The 26,598-nt window shown below is 36.4% G+C and overlaps 1 protein-coding gene across 2 annotated transcripts in view; it reads right to left on the bottom strand.

Annotated features, from left to right (window-relative positions):
• Positions 1-163: 163 nt before the first annotated feature.
• The window catches only part of LOC105678722 (uncharacterized), a 187,340-nt gene continuing 160,905 nt past the window's right edge, over positions 164-26,598 (bottom strand). For both annotated transcript variants that reach the window (XM_067347347.1, XM_012378276.2), the window contains exons 4-6: positions 19,580-19,702; positions 17,334-17,522; positions 164-2,622 (exon numbers count right to left, since the gene is read on the bottom strand). In XM_067347347.1, the coding sequence (XP_067203448.1) occupies positions 1,370-2,622; positions 17,334-17,522; positions 19,580-19,702 (1,565 nt within the window). In that variant the 3' untranslated portion in view covers positions 164-1,369. The remainder of the gene's footprint in view (positions 2,623-17,333; positions 17,523-19,579; positions 19,703-26,598) is intronic.

Below are 26,598 nucleotides of genomic sequence, written 5' to 3'. Positions count from 1 at the left end.
CAGATCATAAGTCTTATTCTCCTGAGGTCGATTCTCAACGAATCTAACAAGATCAGTTCGCGAGGCTTCTGGTCTTCCCGCGCAGCAAAAGCTATCATTTTCTCGATACATTTTCGACGACGGAAATACAAACAAAAGATAAAATCACAAACGATCCAAAAAATCCTGTGCAATATATCGCATTATCATTTATTGATCTTATTTCTTTCCATTATATTGTGTAATACAATAGTATCAGGCGTATTGGTGTACACTTATTTTAGCACAAAACGCAGCTATATATGTTTGCTTATTATTGAGAAATTATCACAAAATAATAAATAGCGAGAAGCAAAATTGATTAGAAAAATTTATCACAAGCCCAAAAATTCGGCGGTATTAAATCTCGGCAGTACAATATCATTGCCGTCAAAATATGTTAGAAGAGAAACAGATGAATAAATAGACGGACAAGTAAATAGATAGATAAATAGAAAGACAAATGGACTAATAATCAATATATAGATATGATTAAATACTTTTATTTATTTGACCGCCCTTCGTATCGGATCGATAAGAAATTGCTCTATACGAGCATGTTGCAGTCATGTCCGTCCCACTTCTCCGGTTTGGTGAATATCGATTAGCAGGTCTCAGCAGTTGTCTGACCTTGATATGGTAGCAAACCTTCTTGCGTAGCATCAGATTTGCAAAGCCGTAACATGTTTTAAAGTCAGCAAAAAAACGTCTCACGGGATTCCGTTCAACGTCGACCATCGATTATATTCAACTGGTGTAATCGATATGACAATTATAATATTTTATGAACTACAAAAAAAATTGGCAATTGTTCTCAGTTATTCATTTTGTTGTCACATTCTTCCTTGAGACATTTTGCGGCGTGATGAACTGTGTATTTATTTGAACAATTGTGTATTTTGCATATTGGCAGCAGATCATCACATGTTACTTTCTAGAGTAAATTGAGAAGTTACGTAATTTTTTTAAACTCTAAGCGCACTAGCTTAATCTTTTATATTAACTATATTATCTTCAAGCATACTCTATTCGCTATAGTGTGTAGAATGTGTGTAGAACTTGTTAGGAATAAATATAAACAAAGTACTTGGCACCATTGGGATATCTCAATCTTCTCGTCACGCGATGTAGTGTTAATAGGAACAGTCTTTTACATTTTCGTAGGGATATTGCTCTCCTTTCACATTTCATCGATTTTCACGGAGTCTTTGAAGATCTCTTGGTATTTTCCAAGAATAGTCACTCGCGTGTAACGTAATCACTGCGTAAATATCTTGATGGTAGAAATCCTCTACTGTATACGTTCGATCTCGTCGTATTTTCCAAGAGCAGTCATTTGCGTGTAACGTAATCACTGGTAAATATCTTGATGGTAGAAATCTTCTACTGTGAACATTCCTTCCGCGTACGGGCTCTGCGCCTTTGTCTTTGCCAGATAAAACCCCCGATATCTCCTATTGACATCCTCGCCCATCAGCACCGCGGGAAATCTCGGCGGACAGAGTCCCAGAAGATAAGCCACGAAGCCGGGGCAAGGCCAGCCCCAGAAACCGATTTTCGAGTTGATCGATTCTGAGAAATATTCCGCCGCTCTGTGATGATTGCATCCGAAAGGATTTCCTTCTCCCCAACATCCCGGCTGGTTTACTCCGCCGTTTACGTAAAAGTCGATGTGGCCGCTCGGCTCGATCTTGCCCTGAACGAAAGCGTTGGTATGCAGCACGTCAACAAATTCGGCGTCACTCGCGTCAAGCTTCTCGTCCTTGCCGACGGTGATGAAGAGCGGCATCGCCGGATCGAGACCGGTGATCCTTGGGAGTTGATACGGGTGCAGTACGTTAGCTGCGAATGCCGGCACGTGGGCGCCCAGACTGAAGCCGATCACGTGGATGTCCCTGGCGCCGTAATCTCTCAAACGTTCGACAAGCTGCGCCAGACAGTCACCCACATGCGGCACATTGTGGACGGCTACGGGATAGCACGGTGCCGCCGCCAGACGGTGCCAGTCGACCGCTATGAGATTGTAACCGCCCCTCTTCAAGTACTCGGTTTTGATGTCCACCAAGTAGCTTAACTGCATGTCCGAATTGTAACCGTGCACGATGATCTTCGTGGGCAACGCCGCAACAAAGTTGGTATCGGCCAAGTTCGAGTCGGTGTCGTTCACCAACAGTTGTTGGCCCTCTTCCGTATTGTGCTCGGTGTAAAGGAAGAAAGTCACTTCCTCATCGGGACACGTCTGATTAGTATTCACCAGGCACGGTCCGATAAAGAAGTCCTTACCTAACTGGTTATTGTCCACTGTATTGCTGACAACAAAGGTCTGCGTACTCGCGGCTGCGGCGAGTTCAACGGCGACCACGAGGAAAGTTAGAAAAATCTTCCAAGTTGGTGAGCAACCACCAACCTGGCTGGTAGTCGTCATCTCGGATCCGCCGGAAGTTCCACTTTGACCGCGATACCGCGCGAAGATACGTCTGCGAGTGATTCCAAACGACTGTCCGGCGGGAACTGGTTGCCGCAACGATCGGTCGCTTGTCACAGGCGAAACTCCACGACAGAGTGACAGCACATACTGGACGAGCCTCAACGAGCTTGGAATCCCTAAAGAGCACCGCCACACGCGGTGACGTTTTATCAGGTATATACGACAGTTGCGATCGATACGTGCGCGGGGTGAGTCGCGGAAAGTAAGCGTCGCGATTTTCAGTGACGTGGCTTGAAAATTCTTCCGGAAAATTATTAGCGTCGGGGAAAAGTCAGAAATTCGAGTTTTACTACTAAAAGTCTAAAACTGTAGGTTGAGAATCACTGCCGAATATTCATCTCGATAAAAAATTATCAATCGTCACACACATTTTACACGCGCTCGTTATTTTAAGGAAGTTTGAATGATTGATTTCATATCAAATAGCACATTTGTTTTATAGCCTTAACATGTATCAATTTTTTAATCATTTCGAAAATATCAAAAGATATTGATAGAAACTGTATCCAAAAAGATAGAAACTTGATCACGTTTTCAAGATTTAATATTATTTAAGAAGTATTTGTCTTAACAAATACACTTGTATTACCAATCTTTGCAACAGGAAACTACATTTTATCACTATTACTTACTTCAGAAAATTGCGACACGCTTTTCGCTATTCACCATTCTACACACGAAACGACTATTCAACTTTACGTAGGTCGAACCGATGACGAAGTGGAGCGCGTTGCATAATGTTTTGCTGCGCACTTACATTGCAAGTGTCTACTAGTCACGAAATCGATTAAATGTGTTTTGATACCACTTGATTCAACAGCATAATAAAACGTTAACGGCGATCTAACCAATGAAACAATTGTGCGTCTAGCAAAGCCAGCTGTGACGAGCGGGCGATTCAAGAAATGATTGCGGCAATGGTGACCGATCGATGAATGCTTGGGTGCACGATTGGCAGGTTGGAATTCACCCCGTCGACGAATACAGGAGATGATGACGGCACGTGAGCTGTAATGGCACTCGCCTCTTGTCGGACAAATTGGGCATTTCCGAGATACGCGTGTTTCCTTAACCGACGCTTGCCAGAATTCTGTCGTACATCAACGTACATTATACAGTGAGATTTGCTTATATGAAAAGAAAACTTTTATTAATAGCGTTTATAAGCAAATATTTCTCAATTTCTACGACAATAAAATATACATATACAGTAGAATGTAACTTAATAAGTTATCAGTGGAACAAAGCAAAATTATATTTTTAATCGTAAAACTTTTATCCCTCTATTTCTAAATTAACGTTAAAACAACTAATTCGATCTACGGCGTGAAAATAATAGTATTGTGGAATGCACTTGCATGTTTCTAACTCTAAGAGAGAAAAGTAAGTCTAGTTGTAGAAAATACCATCGTGATAATGTTTTTTGAAACAACTTTGAAGCTTTTGCCGCGCGTGGACGCGGCTCGAGCAATTAGAAGTTGATATTTTTTATTTACACGGCGGATATGATAACACGTTCCCAGTATCGCGTGATCAACTCCAATGACATCGAAGGCTACTTTGAATAATGCGCTAACTTCCTGTTACGGCTCGAATCTATTTCACAATAATTGCCGCGATTGTACTACCAAATATCAACGTGAAACTCGAAATAAATGCCATTTCCTTATCGCGGGTAAAGTATTATCGATCGACGTGGAGTTTGCGCATTTCGGAAGAGCTCGTGAAAGTGCACCTTCGTCACTTCCGCTTCGGCAAAACGCGAGGGAAGGTGAAATTTCGTTCGAGTTGGCATGCAGCCTACAAACATATCAATAAACTTTCGCGACCGACGTGGATGTGAATGTTAATCGTGGTCAAAAATACTTTTACGTTCGATGCCACGACCGACTGAAAGTTGGCCCAATTATACGTGTGCATATAATTATCAATAGTATCGATCGCCAGCTAAATAAATTATTCCGTTATTGCCGTATTTCAACAAACGTGCTATAATTGTAGAGGCAAGTACATACTGCAAGTACAGAGTACATAATTAAATTTTATATGGCATAAAGATCAAAAAGAAAAATGCGTCAATTCAAAGGACAATTTTATTTTTATATTATATCAAAAAAATAATGTAATGCGATCATTTTTTATCTATAAATTTATTTGTCAAACATTTTAAACAATGAAGTATATGTAGCGCGTTGTATAGATAATAATAAATTTATAAAATATTTATTGTCTTTTAATTAGTAAAATATTTTTTTATCAGATAAATATTAATTCTCTTCAATACAAATAAAATAAGATATACTTAAATTAAATATTTATTAAATATTTAATAATTATAACATATTTATGTTTATTAATAGCACAAATTAATTTAAATAAATCCTCACATAATTTATTACTTCAATTATCAATAATTAATAATTTATAAATGCTATTTAAAAATGAATAAAGCGACAAATACAATACATAGAATTTTATTTTGAAAAAGATTTACTTATTGTTGAAATGCAATTGAAACTGAAATGGTGGAATGGTGCGATTAGATAAGAGCAATCTCGTTTCTTCGCGGCTTATCATACATTATATGGTAATTGAATAGACTCATGAATGATTTAAATATTTCGTTTAAACGTAAAATTCTGCTTTTCGTCGGCAATCTTTTTCAGTTGAGTCAAGCCTTAACACGAGCTTGTTTGCATAAGCTGTAACAGACTAAAAGAAAAGAAAAAGAAAGAACGAATACTCTCACTCATGTTTTTTTTATATAATCCGCCTATGCTCAACCATTCGTAAAAATTCCCCAAATGTATAGATCAGCAGTGTTTTTTTGTACTGGAAAATATATATTTGTACACGGACGAAAGTATGCATTTTAACCCGCTTTGAGAATATGAATATTCTCTGAATGATAAGAAACATTCGCCATTCAAGTTTATAACACAATTGGGGAGGATTTTTAGTATGTAATTATCAAAATATTTTTTTGTAGAAAGTAAAATGTTATATTTTATAAGAGAAAGTAGTTAACAATTAAGATTTTGTTATAAGAAAATGTATTGTATTACAATTCCATGATAGATTAGAAACCTTCAAAAAAATATAATTTTTTTTTTATTTATTATTTTATAATAATAATATTCAATGTGAGATAAAGCTCAATAAAACATTATTTATATTTAGTCAAAATATAAAAGTTTCAATATTATACATTTTTGCATAGCGACATATTTCAATTTTCACCATGCGTCGCTTAATTACGGTTTAAATTGCAATTACCGTAGATCTCTTATTAATCGTGTTATCACTAATTTTCAAAGAAAATCAATATCGAGTATAGACTTGCCTCAATTTGTGGTGTGTCGCTCTATCAGTCAATTATACCGCAATTTCTATTTTAAAAATGTAACGTAATTCCGTGCTATATGAACATATAATGAAATCGATAATACATGCAAAAATGTTTGAATTAGCTTGTATAATAGCGATCGAATTCGATTTGTTTCAAAATACACGTGTTCGAAGTAGATGCTGTTTTGCACACGACTGCGTTAATTGTCACAGCGCGGCTTCATCGTTGCCTGAATTAATTTCACTAGCTCGTGAGCGTAGCGAATACTAATGTATGCGAATTATTTTGTGATATGTCAATTATTGGTTAAAAAGTTTATGATTTTTCGAGTTTGATTGCCCAGCTTTCCCTTCGTGTTTCTGTTTTAAATTTTTATTTATAACGCAATTTCTTTACATGTTTTTCAATCGTATTCAATTGCAAACTTTTTTGCAACTATTTATTAATAAAATATTAATAAGCGAGTCGCAGAGCAGCAAGGAAAATGTATTTTTCTATTTTTCCGATCGATCGGAAGCTGATTCCCCATCGATAACATTGTCAATTTTTTTGGACTGAAGCCAAAGCATGATGTACTTTTTGTCTTTATATTCTGTATTCTTTTCTGCATTTCCGAGATAGTAGAATATCGGAATAAGAGTGCACATGCAAAACTGTTAGTTAAAGTATGAAATATCAACGTTTATTTTATAAAAAACACGATATAACATAGTTATAATATAATTTGTTATTTTATACTCTCTTATTCACATCTCCTCGTCGATTATGCAAATATAAAATAATTACTGATATTTTCGTTCTGTAGTAAATATAATATTATGATTATAATCATTTATAGCAAGAAATTCTCAATTTCAGTTTTTGCAGAAAAATCTGCTGTTATAAAACGCCAAATAAATGAAATTGTTTAAAGAATAAATATTTTTCTATTATATTCTTCGGAAATTTTACTTGAGTATATGCAATTTCCTGTGCACTTATGAACATAGCAGCGTGGAAGTTTTATGATAAATATTTGACGAAATCCGATTTGTGCTTTATTGCAGTGCGGTTTGACATTTGCTCCGATCTATAACTGTATGATATATAGCTCGTTGCATTGCTTCAATTTATTACTATTTCGCCAAACTCCAATGAACTCACAAGGGAAGTGACAGAATTGTCCCTTTCCGATTTTGACGTACTTTGAATATGTTATAGAGTGGCTATTCTCTTAACATCAAATATACCGTGTCAATTTGAATGGATTGTTTCAACCCCTAAATGTGTGATAACACACATATAAAAAAAATACGTGTTTCTTATTTTTAGCTGTTCTATAACATATTCAAAGCCCGTCAAAATCGCAAATGGGGACAATTTTATCATCTTCTTTGTTAGATATATCTGCGATTCAGCATTGTGTTCAAACTAACTATTGCAGAGAATAGCAGTATTATTCAATATATTCCGAATATACCTTCTTTTTCGCGATATACACATTGCGCTAGCAAGAATGTAGAGAATTTTTAAATCAAATCGCGCATCAAATAAACTGCGATTTAATTGAGTTTATATTTATATTTAGAATTTACTTTCATCTGGCCGTTGCAATCGATAAAATAATTCGATTTTTATTTCTGCAAGCTTTTGGCGCCCGGCACTGGTTCGAATAAATATCGGTCGAGCGAAATTCGACAAAACGACGGTAGGTGAGACTGCATACCGTAGTGATGTACAAATATCTGCATGAGCAGAGGTGCAACAAGCGCGGCGCCGTGCAAAACCGACGCAATCATAGAGTGTGTATTTCGGAGAGCGATCGCGTTCATCGAAAATGTCAGTATGCTGTGAAAAAAGCATCTTTCATTACCCGTACGAATTTCATATTCGATCAAGCAGAATTTAATAATTCTGCTCGCTGAAATTTTATGTGAAAAAATAAAATAGAAATATTTTGGTTTCTTTAATATAGTATAATAGCAAAAAAATTGGAAACAATTAAATATTTCTATTGTTACACGAAAGATTCGGGAATGAAAATGAACTGCAATGACACTAACAAATGAAAAGTATATATTATACGAGAGTACAAAAAAAGGAACATAGGCGCGAACAAGCGAACACGTGTAAGAGCGCCGGTGAACATAACATGAGAACTGAGAAGAATAATAATAATACGGCGTGAACGTCGTTAATAGAGGCGCCTGCATCGTAGCGGGGTCCGATGCGATATCGGCGGAAGCCAAAAGAAAATATAATTGGCGCGAAAGTCAAAAAGAATGTTTCAACACCCCCACTACTTGAGCGTTTTCGCAAAATTATTACATCTTAGAAATAGTGAGGATTTTAGATCTATGAGTGATAAATTTTTCATAACATAGAGGCTTTGTGAGCGCATCGGCGATTTGTTCGGCGGATTTTACATACTTGGTATCAATTTCGCCATTGCGTTGTTTTTCGCATAAGAACTGATGTCGTACATCAATATGTTTTGACCTTTGATGGAACTCGGGGTTCCTAGATAATTTTATTGCGCTTTGGTTGTCTATGTATAGTACGGCAGGTTCGATACATTTATGTCCGAGGTCGGCTAATAATTTCCGAAGCCAAATAGCTTCTTTTGTCGCCTCACTTGCAGCGATAAATTCGGCTTCCGTCGTGCTTAGACTAACAGAAGCTTGTCGCTTAGATGACTATGTGACGCATCCTTCATTTAACGTGAATACGTATCCTGAGGTGGAACGACGTGTGTCCCGATCGCCCGCATAATCCGCATCCGAAAAACCTATCAGTTTGCCATTGCCTTCGTGTCGAAATAAGATTCCGAGATCTTTAGTACCTTTGATATAGCGGAATACGCGTTTCACAGCATTCCAGTGCGCATTGTTGTAGTTATTCAAATATCGGCTCGCAACACTAACTGCAAACGCAATGTCGGGTCTCGAGATCATTGATAGAAATAGGAGTGAACCGACTGCTTCGCGATATGGGACATTGCATTCTTCGTGGTTAGACGGGCTTTCTAAGTACGTGTGAGGGTCTGCTGGGATATTGATAGGATTCGCTTCTGACATATTGAATTTTCGCAATATCTTATCAATGTAATTTGTTTGACATAGAAAAATTCCGTCATGGACGTGTCGTATTTCCATTCCGACAAAGTATTCGGGTTTGTTTGTGGTTATTTTGAAGTTTTTGTTGAGTAGTGAAGTTAGTTTTAGTAGCGTTTCGTTGTGTCGTGCGAATATGAGACCGTCATCTACATAGAGGGCCAAGTACACTTTATCTCCTTCGTAATTTGCTGTATATACACATTTATCTGAAGCACATTGAGAGAATCCGTTGCTTTTTATAAAAGTATCAAATTTTTCGTTCCAACAACGACCTGATTGTTTTAAACCGTAAATAGCCTTTTTTAATTTTAATACTAGATTCTCTCCTCTGACATTCAGTCCATCTGGAATTCTCATATATGTAGTCTCTTTTAAGTTACTGTTCAGATAAGCTGTGCTTACATCAAATTGAATCGATTTTAATTTTTCTTTTGCTGCTATCGCTAACAAGAGTCTTACTGATTCATATCTTACAACTGGAGAAAAGATTTCACTATAATCTACGTCGGCTTGTTGCAAAAAACCTTGGGCACACAAGCGCGCTTTATAATGTGACACATTTTTGTTGGATGAATCTTTTATTTTGAATACCCATTTGTAGCCTATCGGTTTTCGATCTTTAGGGAGTGAGGTAATTTCCCATGTTTGATTATCTTCATGAGCTTTTAGTTCCTTTTCGATTGCGTTTATCCATTGACTTTTGTCTTTACTAGTGATAGCCTCCTTATAAGTGTTCGGTGTGTCGCATGATAGTGCGTAGGCCGCGTAACGCTCGGGTGCGTGTAGATTTTTACGATCGCGTAAGTAATATCGTTCCTGTCCATCGCGCTGCTCGTCGAAATGCTGCTCTGATCTGTCAGTGACTTGATCTGGCGGTGGACCTATCGCATCTTCAAAAATATCTGAATTATCTAACATTTCTACTTCGTGGGGACCATTGTCGTTTACAATTTCGGTGTCGTGATTGATAGATATCCAAACTCCTTTTGTTTTTGTTTCGTTAGTCGGATACTCGTCAAAAATAACATTTTTAGAAATCGTAATGCGTTTTGTTCGCGTGTCTAATAATCTATAATTATGCGTGTCTTTTTCATAACCAACAAAGAGTTTCTTTTCTGATTTAGGATCCCATTTTTTGCGTGAAATATTAGGAACATGAGCATACGCGTTGCAACCGAATGTTTTAATATGCGATAAATCAGGTTTCTTGTTCATGTAAACTTCGATTGGTGTCTTTTTGAGATACGCGGGTACTGTTCTGTTTAGTATGTAAACTGCCGTGTTAACGGCTTCACCCCAAAGATTTTTAGGAAGATTTCGCGCTAAAAGCATTGAACGTGCGCTTTCTACGATTGTGCGCATTTCGCGTTCTACGCGTCCGTTCTGTTCCGGGGTAAAAGGTGCTGATGTGAGTAATTTTATGCCTCGTTCCTTTAATAAATTGCGAGTGTTTAAATTTGTGAATTCAGTGCCATTATCGGCTCTTAGGACTTTTATGTTTCTTCCAAATTGATTTTTAACTAAGTTAAGGAAATCTTTTAAGTAATCGAAAACATCGCTTTTATGTCTCAAAAAGAAAACTGTTTTATAACCTGAACATTCATCTTTGAATAATAAGAAAAATTTTGCTCCACCGATCGACGGTGTTTGCATCGGGCCGCATAAGTCGGCATGGACTATTTCGCCAGGAACGATATCGCTTTTTGCTTTATTTGATGTAAATGGTAATCTTGCATGTTTGCCTAACGGACAGTCTTCGCAAAAGAAACTTTTCTTATTTGATAAATTTATTCCTGTGACCGAACCGTTCGATATCATTTTAGTAAGCGAATTGCAATTAACGTGGCCGAGGCGTTCGTGCCATATTTTTAAAGGCGCTAAAGACGCATAGTTTACTGCGGTTTTCATTCTCGGTTTTATCAGTAGAAGTATTAAATTATTTCTTCGTTTGATACCGTGTGCAACGATTTGTCTATCTTTCGAAAGTATTTCTGCGTGGTCACTACGTAAGGTAATAGAAAAGCCTTTAGAGGTGCATGTGCCAGCGGAAAAAAGATTTTTCTTTAAATATGGAACATATGAAACATCGTTGATTTCACCATCAAGCCACTCATTATTGACTAGTCGAGAAATAAGAATGCTTCCGCGACCTTCGACTTTTAAGTTTCTGCCGTCACCGAGATAGACATATTCGTTGTTGCACGGTAACAAATTTGTAAACCACTCTTTTTGACAACAAAGATGCCGCGACGCGCCGCTATCGAGAAGCCAAACGTGGCCTTCGTCGAGTTCGGAAAGTATTGCTATTTCTCTATCAATTATTTTGTTGTCTTGCACTATGAACGCGGTGGAATTAGTCGAATCGTCACTTTTATTGTCTTTATTTTTGTCCGTTGTTTTCAATGTCTTTCTTTTCGCGAAACAGTACTTTGCAATATGGCCGGTTTTATGACAAAAATTGCACACAATTTTCTTCTTAAATGTCGTTGAATCGTTGCTATGTGGTTGGCTTCAAGGTTGGCGCTGCTTCTGCTGTTTGTTCGTTGAGATGCTCGTCGTAGCCAGGGCATTACTCGTTTCATCCATCGATGTCATTCGGGCTTCTTCTCGTATCAGTCTTTCTCGTAGCCGGGGGAGTGTTTGTTCCGCTGCGTTCACGCTGTCCCAAGCCGAGATAAGGGCGTTGTATTTTGAAGGTAAGGTTCCGAGTATTTTGGCCATTATCATAATGTCCGATACGTTTTCATCAATGTCTTTTAACTGATTTGCCATATTTTCGATTTTGGCAATGTGCTGAGCAATAGAATCGCCAGGCGCCATGCGGTATTCATGGAATTTTGTCGTAAGCGTTAATTTGTTTGATGCACTTTTCTGCTCATGGATGGAGCTAAGCTTCGTCCACATCTCTGCTGCTGTCGTGCACGTGATAAGGTACTCGAGTTGCGAATATTCCATTGAGGACGATATAATGAACATTGCTCGGGCATCCCTTTTTGTCCAAGCATTTCGAAGGTCGTCCGGGTTTTCTGGTTTAACTTCGATACCCTCGACAATCTTTAAGAGATCATGTGCGACAAAGATGGCCTTCATTTGGAATTTCCATAACTGGAAGTTTTGTCCATCGAACTTTGTTATATTTCTCAAGTCTGAATTCTCACTCATTTTGCACTCTGTATTTGTCCAATGTGTCGTTGAAAAAAGCACACACTTGGCAACAGCTCGACCGAATCGCAAGGTAGCAAAGGAATATGTCGGCTCGCGAGGAAACAAAATAAACGTTTCACGAAAAGACGAGAAAGAAAGCACTTCCTAATAAGTCTTGCGGGCCTGGGCCCATAACCTGTTACACGAAAGATTCGGGAATGAAAATGAACTGCAATGACACTAACAAATGAAAAGTATATATTATACGAGAGTACAAAAAAAGGAACATAGGCGCGAACAAGCGAACACGTGTAAGAGCGCCGGTGAACATAACATGAGAACTGAGAAGAATAATAATAATACGGCGTGAACGTCGTTAATAGAGGCGCCTGCATCGTAGCGGGGTCCGATGCGATATCGGCGGAAGCCAAAAGAAAATATAATTGGCGCGAAAGTCAAAAAGAATGTTTCAACATCTATAACTTCTGTATTTATAATACAACTTTGAGGTTAATAAGAATAAAATATATTTACTTAGGAAAAGTCAAAAAGTAAAGAGACTTGTTTGAAAAGTTTTCATTTCTTAAATGTTTACTTTTTGACTTACCTTTGTATCTTATTTTTATATATATATGAAAGAATCTAAGAAAACTTCGATTGACATTACATTTCAAAGAAATTGGAAAGCGCAGTGCGGAAAAGAAAATTCTGTCGAAGATTAAAAGACGCGACGTCCTAATTTTTGTCTCAAAAATAATTCAAATGTAAGAGAAAAAGAAAGTTAATGTAAAAGTAAAGAAAATCTGCAATACGGTATTTTTTTTTAAATAATGAACGCTGAAATATATAACTAAATATTATTTCATTAATTTTGATATTACATTTGTCACTTATCGTGCGCGCGATTTGTCGCGAGATTAGCGTTTACCGTATTTGAAGTACGCTATTGCAAAAAGTCTCTGTTACTTGCGCCGTGAGGTGCTAATAAATCTTGCAATACGCAAGCGAGGGTCGTGTTATCAAGTCGATGCGCTCCATTAAATCGGGATGATGACAGAGCAGCAATCTTCACCCACACAGCATCGCTCTGTGATCTCGATACCTCTGTGAAGTTAGCATCCTATTTTTAGAATTTCGATATAATCGATTGAGTTCTAGCCTTTTCTATAAGAGTTTTAGAATTTATAGTATGTTTTAAAAAGATATTTGATGATTAAATGTAAAAAGAATAGAAACTTGAAGATATCAAATGTCAAATTTTTAATAGAATCGATTTGAGTTATGTATATTTCTTGTTAAAGCTCTTGAGATTCGCTATTAAATTCTAGAGAAATTAAATTTTCGAAATAAAATTTTAATTTAAAGAAAGTTTGGAAAATTTCCACTCGAAAACAGAAAAATTATTTAAAAAGCACTTTTATTTTGATCTTTATCAATTTTTTGTTAGCTGTTAAATTACTGTGTCACAAGAGATAACACACAAAAATATAGTATTGAACAAACAGATATAGCATTTGTATGACAAACTGACAATACAAATTTGTTCGCCGTTTTTAAATAGGAACTCGACTTTAATTCTAAATAATAACCTTTGCTAGTAACGTTTATTAATAATAACGTTATTAATAATAACGCAATTCCTTCTTTCCTCTCTTCTAAATAATTTTATTTTTCTATTTATGTCACTTTTCTTGCGAATATGCGATATGTATAATATGTTATCGAATAAAAATAACTAAATATAATCAATTAACATGTCAACTAAAACAATATTTTCAAAAATGATGGAAGTGAGCTTAATTGAGTTGACTAAGAATAAAATTCTCGACTAATAGGATTTCAAAGTATTCGTAAAGTCTACCATTCGCAGGGACTAAAGTTAACAGATCGGTAAAACGTTTTCATATTTGAATTATTGTCCAGAAGTCGCTTTATTTTGGCTTTAATTTGCGCATCAGTTTAGATTCGCACCGCCCACGCAAATTATCATTTGCATAACACGCGTTGAGGCACCGTCATTGGTAAATCGTGCGTCGATAATCCGTTGATAACATCATCTAACGCACCAGTTCGCGTTGCATACGCGCAAAGCTCGCAAAGCTCAGTTGCGCTCGCGGAGACAGACGTTGGTCCATTAGTCAGCCGAAAACGCGCATTTCTCCGGGAATTAATTATCCGCCGCGTTCGTCTGCCGTTTGTTTCGGATAATCGAATTTCCAGTACGCGGCGCCGCGCACAGCTAGAGAGACAGAGTCCCGCGACTCTCGTATATTAAACTAATTTAAATGCGAGTGCGAGCTTTCGCTCTCCTTCCCTCCTTCCCTCATTCTCTTTCCCGTTTCTCGCAGTTGGTAATAGCAATAAACAAACAGGACGAAACAAGCCGCGAGGCACGCGCTATTTGCTATCGATTACCGGGGGGGCCAAAAAACAACAGCGATACACCGACGGAATTGCGGCAAACATCGCGATACCGCTGAAAATACTCGCCGATTGAAATCGCGAAAAGCCAAACGATATTATAAAACGAGTGCGGGTGGACCGAACGACCGGCGATGCGGCGATCGATCGCTTAATGAAAACACCGACCTGCGTTTTGTTCGGGTTTTCCTCGTATCCTTTTTTTTGCATCCGCCATATCTCCGCCCTCTAATTTCGTTGCGCTACCGCCGCCGCCGCCGCCGATACGCGGTTACGTGTAAATAAATAACGGATGCCGTTGTAAGCGGCGGAATATCTCACAGTCCGCAACGGTTCATCGATCATCTCGCTGCTTAATTATAGCAGCGAGCGGGATTCAATCGCGTCGATGGTTCCTGATTAATTCAGCTTCAACCGCAGATACGAGATATAGGCCGATTTTGTCCGCTGTCGAAAGGTCGCGAGTTCGCGTAACTATGTCACGATTTCGTGTCGCGAAATGTCCTCGTTATACAATAAAAATCTTTTATTTACATTGAAAGGCTATTTATATGAAGATAAAAGAGGGACACTCTTTATTCGGAGAACTGCATATGTGGAAAAAGCCTTATCGAACGCGGTGACATCAGTAATAGTATCAGTAAAATAGAAACAGCATTATAAAAGCATTGTAAAAACGTTGTACTGCATATATAGAACTTTTTGCACGTTTTACAATTATTTTTATAAAAAAAGTTTAAACATTGCAGTAAAAAATAAAAGACTATAAATAGTTTTAAGCATCATAATTCTTGACAGATCTCAAAATTATTTTTATATTTAGTTCATTTATTTTAGTAACAATATAAATATAATTATATAAGGACTGAGACTATTACTCGATTTGCGATATTAAGGAAACACACTATTTAAAAAAGAACGAGCTTGCAACAGAAATAACATGAATGATGAAGTCGAGATATAGCTTAAACAGCCACGAATGCTTTTTGGTAACCAAATAAATTTAATAACAAGCTACAAATATACACAAAATGATTGACGGATGCGAGTCGCCAAATGCATCTGTCAAATCCGCAGGTTAAATTAATTAATTAGAATCGTTTTCGTGGAAACGAGATGACGTGCAGATGAAGTGCGAGGTAAACCGCTATGCAATCAAATGAAAAGCAAACACTACATATGGGGTGTTCGAATGAGATCAGCATAATCGAGTATCAGCACGCGACGCAAAATGACGGGGCACATTAATGTAACGTTTTGTAAATGTAATTCTAATGTAATAATTCGAAATCCGAGACAATCCTTCGTTATTGTGTGTTATGCAGTGTTGATCCGTAACGCGCGTGGACTGGTAGATAAATATGCGTAGATATTTTGGCCACTCGTTAAAATTAGTGCGTACAAGAAAGTAGGCACATTGTTTTACAACGGTAAAAAATTAATTTAACATATCGGTGAACATTTTTTCAAAGAAATTGTACAGATTTATTGCGAGCCAAAAACTATTATGTTACATTTATTAAAATTAAATATGCCTCATGAAGCTAAAATAAATAAGTCTCTATTGAAAGGTGGAATTGATAGGAATACGTTTTATATTACGCGTTTTTATATTAAGACAATATTTTATTTATAGTGTTCTTTTATCGGTGAAATCTGTCGGTGGTAATTTAATTTCTTATGAAATATTCAATATCGATTTTCGATTTGATATGCAAAGTGATAATTTATCAAATGTTTATTCGAAAGGCGATATTGCAAACAGAATAGTACTTCGTCAGGAACAATTTTTCTAATGTATCGACATCTGTGACCTCAAATTCACGTAATAATATGAGGCATAATGTACTCTGATGCGCATGTACATATATGATAATATAAATAAATGAATATTTTATGTCGTAATCGCGAACACGTGCGTCCTTTGATCATTGGCTCGACCCGTGGGTGTAACATTGTAGCAAATCGGCTAAATGCGCTTGCTAACATATTCAGGGGAAAATTAATTAATTTTCATAATCATTAATGTAGTTCGCGGCGTAGAAACAAAATAATGTTAAATATATTTAATGCAATATAACTTAAATGTGAAATATATTTTTAAATTGATTTATTACTATAATTTAGACCTTTCTTTGTGATTAATTCGATTTAAATTTTTATTATATTAAAAATTTTCTTCTCTTAATAAAAAAAGGTATTTTCTTTCTTAAAAACGTAATTTACGACATGTGATTTGTTGCGATATCTTTACATTAATAAATTGCACTTTAATTAATATAGTTTGAATTTAGTATTCGTCAAAATGTTGTTGCCAAAATTTTGTGAATATTTATATTATTTTACTACTTATTTTTTGTTTGTATGATTAATAAAATTATATACGAATAATTTAGCAATTTTTTCTTTTGGAAATTTGTGTGTATCTTTAATTAAACAAAAATTTTGTCATATTCAAACAATACAAATTTTCTAAAAACAGAATGCCGGATTTTATGTGCAATCTTTACCTTAAATTATTAAAGAAAAAAAGTGTATTACTTTATATATAAAATCTCAATAATTAATATTTATAGATTATTTAATTTACAAAGATTTATTTTTTTTTAATGCACCATAGAAGTATAGCTGTTTAGAGTAAAGATATTACGCAACTCGTCTAAACAAAAAAAGTTTTCCCCGTGTTTTGAGCGCGCAGCAAAACCACAAAGAACGAACTAGCTGATGGTAGCAAGGTTGCACCAACTATGGACGGCAACGGCAACGACAACGGCGCAAATCGATCGTGTATATGTATGGGGGGTTTTTTGTGACTCACATGGGAAGCTGACTGGAGGATGAGACTGAGCATTGTGCGCGTTATGGGGGTGCCTCGGGGTAGGAACACGCTGCTTGCAAAAGCAGAGTACCGCCGCCATTACCAGGCCGCCCATGCAGAGTATCAGAAAAACAAGGGCGACGGCGAACCAAGTAGTCTGCATGCCTAAAATCGTCGATGCCTCGGAGTCTGAAATTTTAAGAGAAAACTGTTAATCGGATTGAAAAGTTTAAGCTTGTTGAAAATGGATTTTAAAGTTAATCAAAGTATGATAAAGACAATTAACTGCAACAAGAGGAAACTGTGACAATAATTTGTTACATTTAATTAATCTAATCAATTCAGAATAAAGCTAGTATAAGCTGATTGTAAAAACTATTAGTTTGGTGCAAAAAGTTATTATTTTCCCTGAAGATCTATTTTGAATTAAGTTATCGATTATTCAAAGAGTTCAGAGTTTTTTTAAATCGAGCATGTAAAAACTTGCTTCCAGATGGAAAAAAATGTGTCGAAATCAATAGCGACTAATTTAATTTATCAAAATTAATTTGAAATCTTGCAATTTGTTTTCAATCTTGCTTGACGAATACGACAAACCTTTTGCACCAACCAAATTAATTTATTCCGCAAAATAAGATCTCTGCAATTTTAAGTTTTATTATAAAATTGGATTAATAAAATATTTAGAAATGTTTTTTAAATAAAAATAGATATGTCAACTAAGAAAATTAGTAGTGTATTCCATGCTCAAGTTAATAATGTATTAAGCTCACACCTGACTATTACGATGCGTTTCATCGAAAGCCTGACATATGCACCTGACACGCGCGTATTTTCGACGAATTAAGAAATCGATATAGCAAAACATGTACTTCATATTTTACTGTTATAGAACACGACAGGCGTAACGTGAGCAATAAAGTAATTTATGAACGATATTAACTTTTTATTAAACCGATAGTGGTGCGCGCAATGTACAAAATAACTGTATGTATATGTGTGTTATCACTAAACTAACGTTTTAAACATAAATTCCGTAAAGAAGTTGTTAGAATTTTAATTAGAGAATTGAAAATTATGAGTTAAATCTAGGTATTTTCTATCGACTATATTATGTTATTCATTATTCAGTCGCAAAGTAGCGGAAATTAACTATTTGCTAATTAAAATTGAAAATTGCAATAGGAATACAGTGAATTAATAAAACATCAGTAGAATATGTTAAATTTCTAGCAAGCATTATGCGACGAATTCATAATTTATTCCGTTACTATTGCGACCTGCCCATGGATGTGTAATGAATACGGCAATTAACCTCTTCAGATATATACGCATACTTTTGGTCATTAACATAAATGTAATATAAATTTAATTCGCGCGCGTTTCCAACTATTTCTCTGTCGCGAACAGTTTTCATGCGTGTATAAAAATCGAGAAAAACAGCACGTTTTGTCGACAAAGACGATAAATCGCTGAATTAACCAACTATAATTATTCGGTAGGTAGAAAATCATAATCTATTTATAACCAAAGGAGTTGAATCTCTCTCTGGATTTTCATCAGTTGCGTGAAAATAAATTTTTCATTTAATGGAATCACTTCACACATATTTGTCATACTTTATGAATTTCTTATATCTTAATATTTCTGTAAAATTAATAATATACAGATTGTGGAAATTTATCTGATTTTAATCGTTTGATCCCGAATTAAGATTGCTTGCGATAGTAGCTTTCGATATAGAATGTCAGTTTTTCGTATGTCAGAAATTCGCATTTCTATGTTTATTATCTGTTTGATACTTGAAACCTGCAGCATGACTAACCGCACTAAATCATGCGAGATTATATCTCTACGATCTAAATCGCTTTGCTCATTAAATATAGCGTGTCTCAAAAGACATATACATATATACACAAAATACACAATGTTCCTTGATACATAATGTGACTTCATGACGAACGTATTGATTTCATGTTAACTCATACATTATTATCATTTATGCTATTAATTACTAGTATTCGAAATAATAATGCACGAATAATACATTAATAATGAGCTATTTTAATAGAAAAGGGAGAGAGATTATAAAATCAAGCGATTGTAAAGTTATTTTAATATTATGATCTTAGCATCTCTGAGATTTAATTCCTATTATCGATTTTCATTTAAGAATTTTAATGGATAAAGAACCAAATTTCGAAAGAGTCGGCAGTAATAATGAACTCGTAGTAATTAAGACTTACTGGCACAAAGGGTGGAGGTGGCCTCGTCGGATCCGTCGCCGCAATGGTTCACGCCGTCACAAAGGAGATCCGTCTCGATGCAGAATTCATTCTGAGTGCATCGGAAATCCTTGCAAGTGTGTTCTGCAAAATGACAGAGTTTTTCTTTATATTCGAAGAATATTTTTTGTCTTGTACATTTTAATTTATGAATGATTATATTCAGTTCTTTTAAAGAATTACATCACATCCCGTTTGCGTCGCTTTTATCATATTTTTATCTAATAAGTATATGATGCACACGAAGTTTAATTACCATGGAACAGTAAAAGCCGACTGTAGTAGAAAAGTTATGGCATACTTTCTTTACCCACTGTATATCGCGCGAATGACCTCGTCGAAGGGTTGCACATCTCTCGAGTCGAGCACCCTCCGATAGGCGTTGAAGCTTCAATGATAGGTTATGTTGAGAACACAACACATGTGTGGGACCTTTTCGCGTATTCTTTCACATATTTTTTCACGAAGCAGGAATATATACGACGTTATATACATGTCGTAATTACTTTTGAAAAAGTAACAAGGTTTCTTCACGGTGAAAAGTTAAAAAAAAAATAAATAACTACTGCTACATTCACGGTACGACATAACTTTTTGCAAAAAACAAATTTCTTGTACAATATAAAAATGTCAAGAATAAAAAAGTAATTGAGAAAAATAATAATAACAAAACAAATCAATTTAGATACATATTTTAGTTGTACACGAGTTATACAACAAGTACATTGAAAACGCTTCCAGAAACTAAAAAGAAGTAACGATAATTTATTAGAGAACTTAGAGAATTTAGAGAACAATAATTTATTGGAAAATAACAATAAAAATAAAAAATTTTATGTTTTTTATTGATTTAAACACTGGAAATACTTTTATAAGATAAAAGTCTGATCAGCATTTACAATATCAGAGGTAAAAATAGATACCGATTTCAATATATTGTTGTCAAAATGCAAATTTTATTTCTATTTAATTCTGCCTTAAGTTAATTGAAAATGTTTCGTTCAAAATTTGTTACAAAAAATCTAAATTGCACTTGACGTACATTTGAATGTAGATGTAATAAATTTTATTAGATTATTTTGACTTGCAAGTGAATTATCGATGAATGAATATCGATGCACGTTCGGCAATGCGCATGAAGAACAAATTTAATGAGATGTCTGATGAGATTGCAGGGTGATACGATTAATTATCCGGTGTGCATTTGAATATCGGCCATCTGCCGGGTTCCAGTTCATCGCGCTATTTAATATGAAATTACTGCACGATCGACTAGCAGGACAAGTTCGCCCATCGTTTTGCGGGGAAATTAGCTTTGGTTAGGTGTGGGTATAAAAGCAACTGTCCGATTTAATTACAACGACGAGCACGGCAAGTAGAGACGCACTCGATATAAAGGCACTCGCGCACGTGTTTCAATTACGACGATCGCGCTCGAAACTCGAGTTTGGCATTAAGCTAATAGCTCCGATAAGTTTATCCTTTTGCTAATAAAACTTTAAACTACCCGCAAACGCTTTGTACATCGCAAGCGCGCGTACCACAAGCTGTAAATTAAACTGTTCGATATCAAAACTTAATTTGCAGAAGGGCAGTGTTTGATATTTACTTTCTTAACTCCCAGCAAATTTCTCGCAAACGAGGCTCGCGGCTGGAGATTTCTATACATAAATCTAGCCTCCCATTTTATTATTTTTTAATATAACACGACTATTAACTCATTTGCTTAATTAATTGCGGAGTAAACAAAGTTAATACATCAGATAAAAAACTACATTATATTTTGTAAATGTAATGTTTTTAATACTTGGTTTTTATGTTTCTGAACAACTTTCATTTTTATGTTCCTGAACAATTTTCAATCACTCGAAAAGCGCATGTCTGGCGCATTCTTGAGCATCGAACCGTCGTAATTCTTGGGACATCTGGTCTAATTACGGTCTAACTTGCGGAATGCGAGTAATAACGAACGATAAGTTTTATTGATCGTGAAAAAGCGTTGAGCAGCGAAGACAGCGATTTTCCGCGTTCTCTCGCTGGCAATTATAACTCTTCGAGGTCTTGTGGGGTGGCACAGAAAGGGTAATAAAAGGATCCGACTCGACGACTCGAAAGGATAGAGCGGTGAAAAAGCTCACAGATAGCCGTACGTAATTTTATGTAATTTAATAGTTGAAATTCTTTCTTTTCTACCCGAACTTTTACGATTTACCGTCATTACCAGGGTTTTTGTAGAAGATCTTTGCAAAAAAGATCCGGCAATAACGATTAGCGGTGATTAGGGACAGTACAAAACGAAGTGGTAAGATATGGCACTCGCAAAATTTCCTGCAACGCCCGAGAAGTTGGATAATTCTGACTTTCACAAAAGTATCGAAACAATTGCCTGTTATAATAATGGCTGTAAATTGCCCTTGCAACGATTTTCTTTGTACATAACGCCAACGAGAGAGAGAGAGAGAGAGAGAGAGAGAGAGAGAGAGAGAGAGAGAGAGAGAGAGAGAGAGAGAGAGAGAGAGAGAGAGAGAGAGAGAGAGAGAGAGAGAAAGGTGTATGTACCGACACCCGCGATAGAGTCAATGTTTAACCTCTCGGATTGGCCAATCATTTAACGTCGGACGGTAGACGTCGTATACACGCTCAAATATGCTCAATATGCCGACGAAATTAACAGTTGCAGCTAAGCAAACGGATGCGCAGTCACGCCGCGTCGTTGATGTGCAGTAATACCAAGTGTTATGCACATTGACACACGCGAGTATTCGCATTTGCACAAGCTTATAGGCTCGCACGTGCACATACTGAGAATAGGAATGCATGCGAATGGCTATGAAATGCGCTCGCATCATAGAGAATCGGAGCAGAGGATTGCAAGATTTTTATCAATATACAATTGACAAATACTACAAAATACCCTTTTGAAACAACTTGATAATTTGCAGTCTTTTATTTGATTGCGATATATTGATTTATTAACAGGCATTCTTATTAATTTTGAATTTACTAAAAGTAATGAATGCATATAGTTTAATATAAAAAATGACCGAAACATGCAAAGATAAATATAATAAATAAGGTTTGTAAATCCGAATTGAAATTTGTAACAAGGTGAAAAGTTTGCACTTGCGATCACATATATTTTGTATTTAAATTTACATGAATATTCGGGAAATGGGAAGAAAATATGTGAGCATATGCGTGCGTGTTTGTGCAGAAATAAAAATGCCGAATTAATTATATTAAACAAGGAGATAAAACGTCAAAGGTAGCATCGGGGCAAAGAGCAACTCTTTGAACTAAAGCGAAATTTACCTCTCGCCTCTGGGGAGGACCTCATTAAATCCTGTCATGAGATATAACACTTGTACGCGAAAGCACATTGCGGGTGGCACGCTACACCGAAAATAATGTTTCTGTAATCTTTTGAGAAACATGCAATTCTACAATCTGTGATATATACTCGCGACTTTGTTGCACAAAATTATCATTGCAGCGCACAAACAGTGCAGATAGTAATATTACAATTTTTATTGGAATATGATTTTCAAATTTCATAAACATTATGCGTTTTGCAAATTAACAGAATTTCTCTTTCACTTAAAATACATCATCTAGCAATTAGAGTAAAGCCTTTAAAAATTAAAAAACAATTTGTAACCATTCCTTTTATAAAAAAAAATATGCATCAAGTTTATGATATAAACGATACCTTTTTATCGGATAATATCATATTTCTCGATCTTCAATTCTCTCTCTTGATGATTATTCTCCATTTGCTATTAAATTTTTTATCGAAGTGACTGCGTATTACGAACGTTTTTGTGTTTCACTAACGCCATTAGTAAGAATAGCGCTGTACGCGCTGGTCCGTTTGCTCATACTGCAACATGCAAGCTGCGTCCTTTTTGTACTCTACGCGCGAACAGCGTATACCTGTCGTCGAGTTTGAAACAGTATGTTACACTACGCGACACTGACGGCAGGATCAAGCTAAAAGTGCGAAACTAATGGACTCATACATTTCCATTAGCCGTCGGGATCCGTTATACATTTTGATCATGTACACTACTAGCTATTAAATTGTGACCACTTACAGAAGATTAAATTTTCGAAAACAGATGTAGATTATAATAAAACATTTCTAATAGACATAACAATTTTATACGTAACATTAAGTCAAATAATTTCTCTTAATACAAAATTAATATATTTTTTTTTTATTTCTGGCGAGAGATAATTTTCATTTATTGGTAAAATTATTACATCAAAATCCGTCAAGAATTTTTCAATCAATCCGCACCATTAAACGCGTTCGATCTATGCTGCTTAACGAACTGTTTTCACACCACAAAACGCATTTCTTAAAGCTGTCAAAATTCGACGGAGTACTTTGTTGCGCGAGAGGTGAAAGAGGGGGGGAGAATGTCACCTCGCTTTTACATTTCACATTTGGTCTTATCCGCGTGACAATCCGCTCCTAAGACCGAAGCTCGCGTGAGGAGGGTTGCATGTTACTGTTAAGCCGCAAGCGGCGCACGCTTACGATAATGAAGTTGATGACGACGTTAACGTCGGTAATGATGATAATCCCAAGATCTCATTGGTACCGTACGAATGGCAGCGTGTTTTATTAAGATCGATGAATCCGACGATGTCGCATACCTTAACTCGTCTCTGGCTTCGAGTAATTCGCGAAATTGTTCAAGAAGTTGTTAAAAGAAATAATAGTAAGATGTAAGATTTATCTGACTTTTGAATTTATGGCATGCACGTGTTCACATATCATAGACATCATACACAGTGCATAATTAGTTCTTATAACGATTGGTTATTAATTGAAGGGTTTATAACAGAACAACCCTTGTCAATTTTTTCATTTTTTTCAGGAAAAGAAAAAAACATTCTGTTATCCGTAAGTTTTCAATAGAACTACCCAAACTTTCTAACAATATAAATCGAGACATGAATTGTTTTTGACATGAGAATTGATGCAACCACGCTGTAGATTCCACCTGTGATTACTAGAATACCATTATCTCAATTTCCTAAATTTTTAACAAGGGTTGTTTTTGCCATTCAATTGGTTGACTAATAGCTGACCAAAAACAGCGCGTTCTATTTCTAGCGCAGTAGATGTTTATTTTTACGCCACCGTATTAATATGATAATATTATCTTTCAATTGTTGCGACATTTGTACATAATTAATGCACTCCGCTTTAGAAACTATTATAGCATTTTATAAGTCCGATGACTCTGCGACACCACTTTTTATCTGCATGCATAATGTATCAGTTTCTCAGCACGGAAACTTTTTACCAGTAAAAACATTTTTAATAAATTGCTTTCCACTCAACAAGAGAATATACCAGAAACTTATTTAAATAGCAAACAATCGCATCAAAGACAAATTTAATCTTACACCATATTAATAATTCCAAGTAGTTTCTTTTTTCTAAATAAGATTTTAATACGTTGAATAAGATATTAATATGAGACGTATTTCTTCGTACAGGCGCGCAAAGCAAATTAGAAAAAACACATCAGACGCAGTCGGAGATTATGTGTGCGGCCTGTTCGCGTTCAAATGCATGCCTATTAATTTGGCAACGACGTGTAATCGCGCGTTCCACGGACGTAAAATCCATTCTGGCGGTGGGCGCCAACCGAGGGAGTCGGCGGTTTCGGATTACAAATGCGCCTCGTCTCGTACCTCGCCGTTCTACGCAACGAGCCTCTGTTGCTGGGGCGATAGTGGTGGTTCGCGTTACGGAAGCATCATGCAAATGCATAAACACATTATTTGCTTATACCAACGGGCGAAATTCTGGCTTGCAGAGGTATGTGGGTGCGGTAAAGGACGAGGAACAATGAAAGAGAGAGCAAAAAGGGTTGCAGCAATGGCGTAGCTATGATAAAAAGAGATATGGATACTTAAAATGTTTAATCCTCATTTGTTCACGTGACAAGTCGCAGAAAAATTTAAACCAAAGGAGCTCTTTATATATTTATTAATATCTATCTTAACACAGTGACAGGAAACTAGGCAAACAAAGTGCTGTGCTCAGTGTAATTAAAACTAACTTCTTCTTTTCATCTTGCATATCTGTATGTGTGTGTGCCTTCCAATATCTATGCATTACATCACATTCAGATTAAGATTTTTATTAAACTAAAATCTATCTTAAATTAAATAAAAATACGTTTATGTGTAGAAATGTGATTAAAAAGTAATTTGAAATATATTATAAATTTTCAATAAGTTTAGAAACGTAATTAACTATGCCAGACTTAAATAGCTACGTTGCTGAGCGGCAGGAATCGCAAGAAAGAAGGGTGCAAGGAACGAGAGAAAGAGAGAGAGAGAGAGAGAGAGAGAGAGAGAGAGAGAGAGAGAGAGAGAGAGAGAGCTCTATAGGGGGTAACCGCTTAGCGGAACGCGTGCATGTGCGTGAGTGTATGGGAACCGTCCGTATGGAAATCAGCTTTCTCCCGCCCTTAACATCCTAATTCCCCGTTCAATCTCGTGCGCAATCACCTCAAGCAACACGCTCACGCGAGCGTAAACGCGCGTGCACTGCACGCCGGGGGATGAGCACCCTCGGTGCACGCGTGGTTGCGCCGCGTACACGCCCGCGGTGTTTGTTTCGTCGTCGTCCCTCCCCGAACGTCCTTAATTCCCTTCCTTTATCTCGTTACCGCCATAAGAAGCGCGCTACCGTAAACTTAGCGTTGTCAAACGCTCCTCCTTTCAAGAGCGTTAAAAGGTATTGCAAATTCTCCGCCAAATAATCCCGAGGCGTAAATCGTAATAGCTCGCGAAACGCGAACTTGAACGACACGGTTGAGTGGGATCGAACCTTTCAAGATTCGAGAAGCTCGCGTGAAGAGCGCGTCTTAAAAGCGCGAGCGTGCAGGCGAACTAATGAATTTCCTTTCCGCGCCGATTGCTTCGAAATTGCTCGTTGCGTCACCTATTAC

The sequence above is a fragment of the Linepithema humile genome, chromosome 1 (assembly GCF_040581485.1).
Source record: "Linepithema humile isolate Giens D197 chromosome 1, Lhum_UNIL_v1.0, whole genome shotgun sequence".
Lineage (NCBI taxonomy): Eukaryota > Metazoa > Arthropoda > Insecta > Hymenoptera > Formicidae > Linepithema > Linepithema humile.
This window is presented reverse-complemented; position numbering and strand designations above follow the sequence as displayed.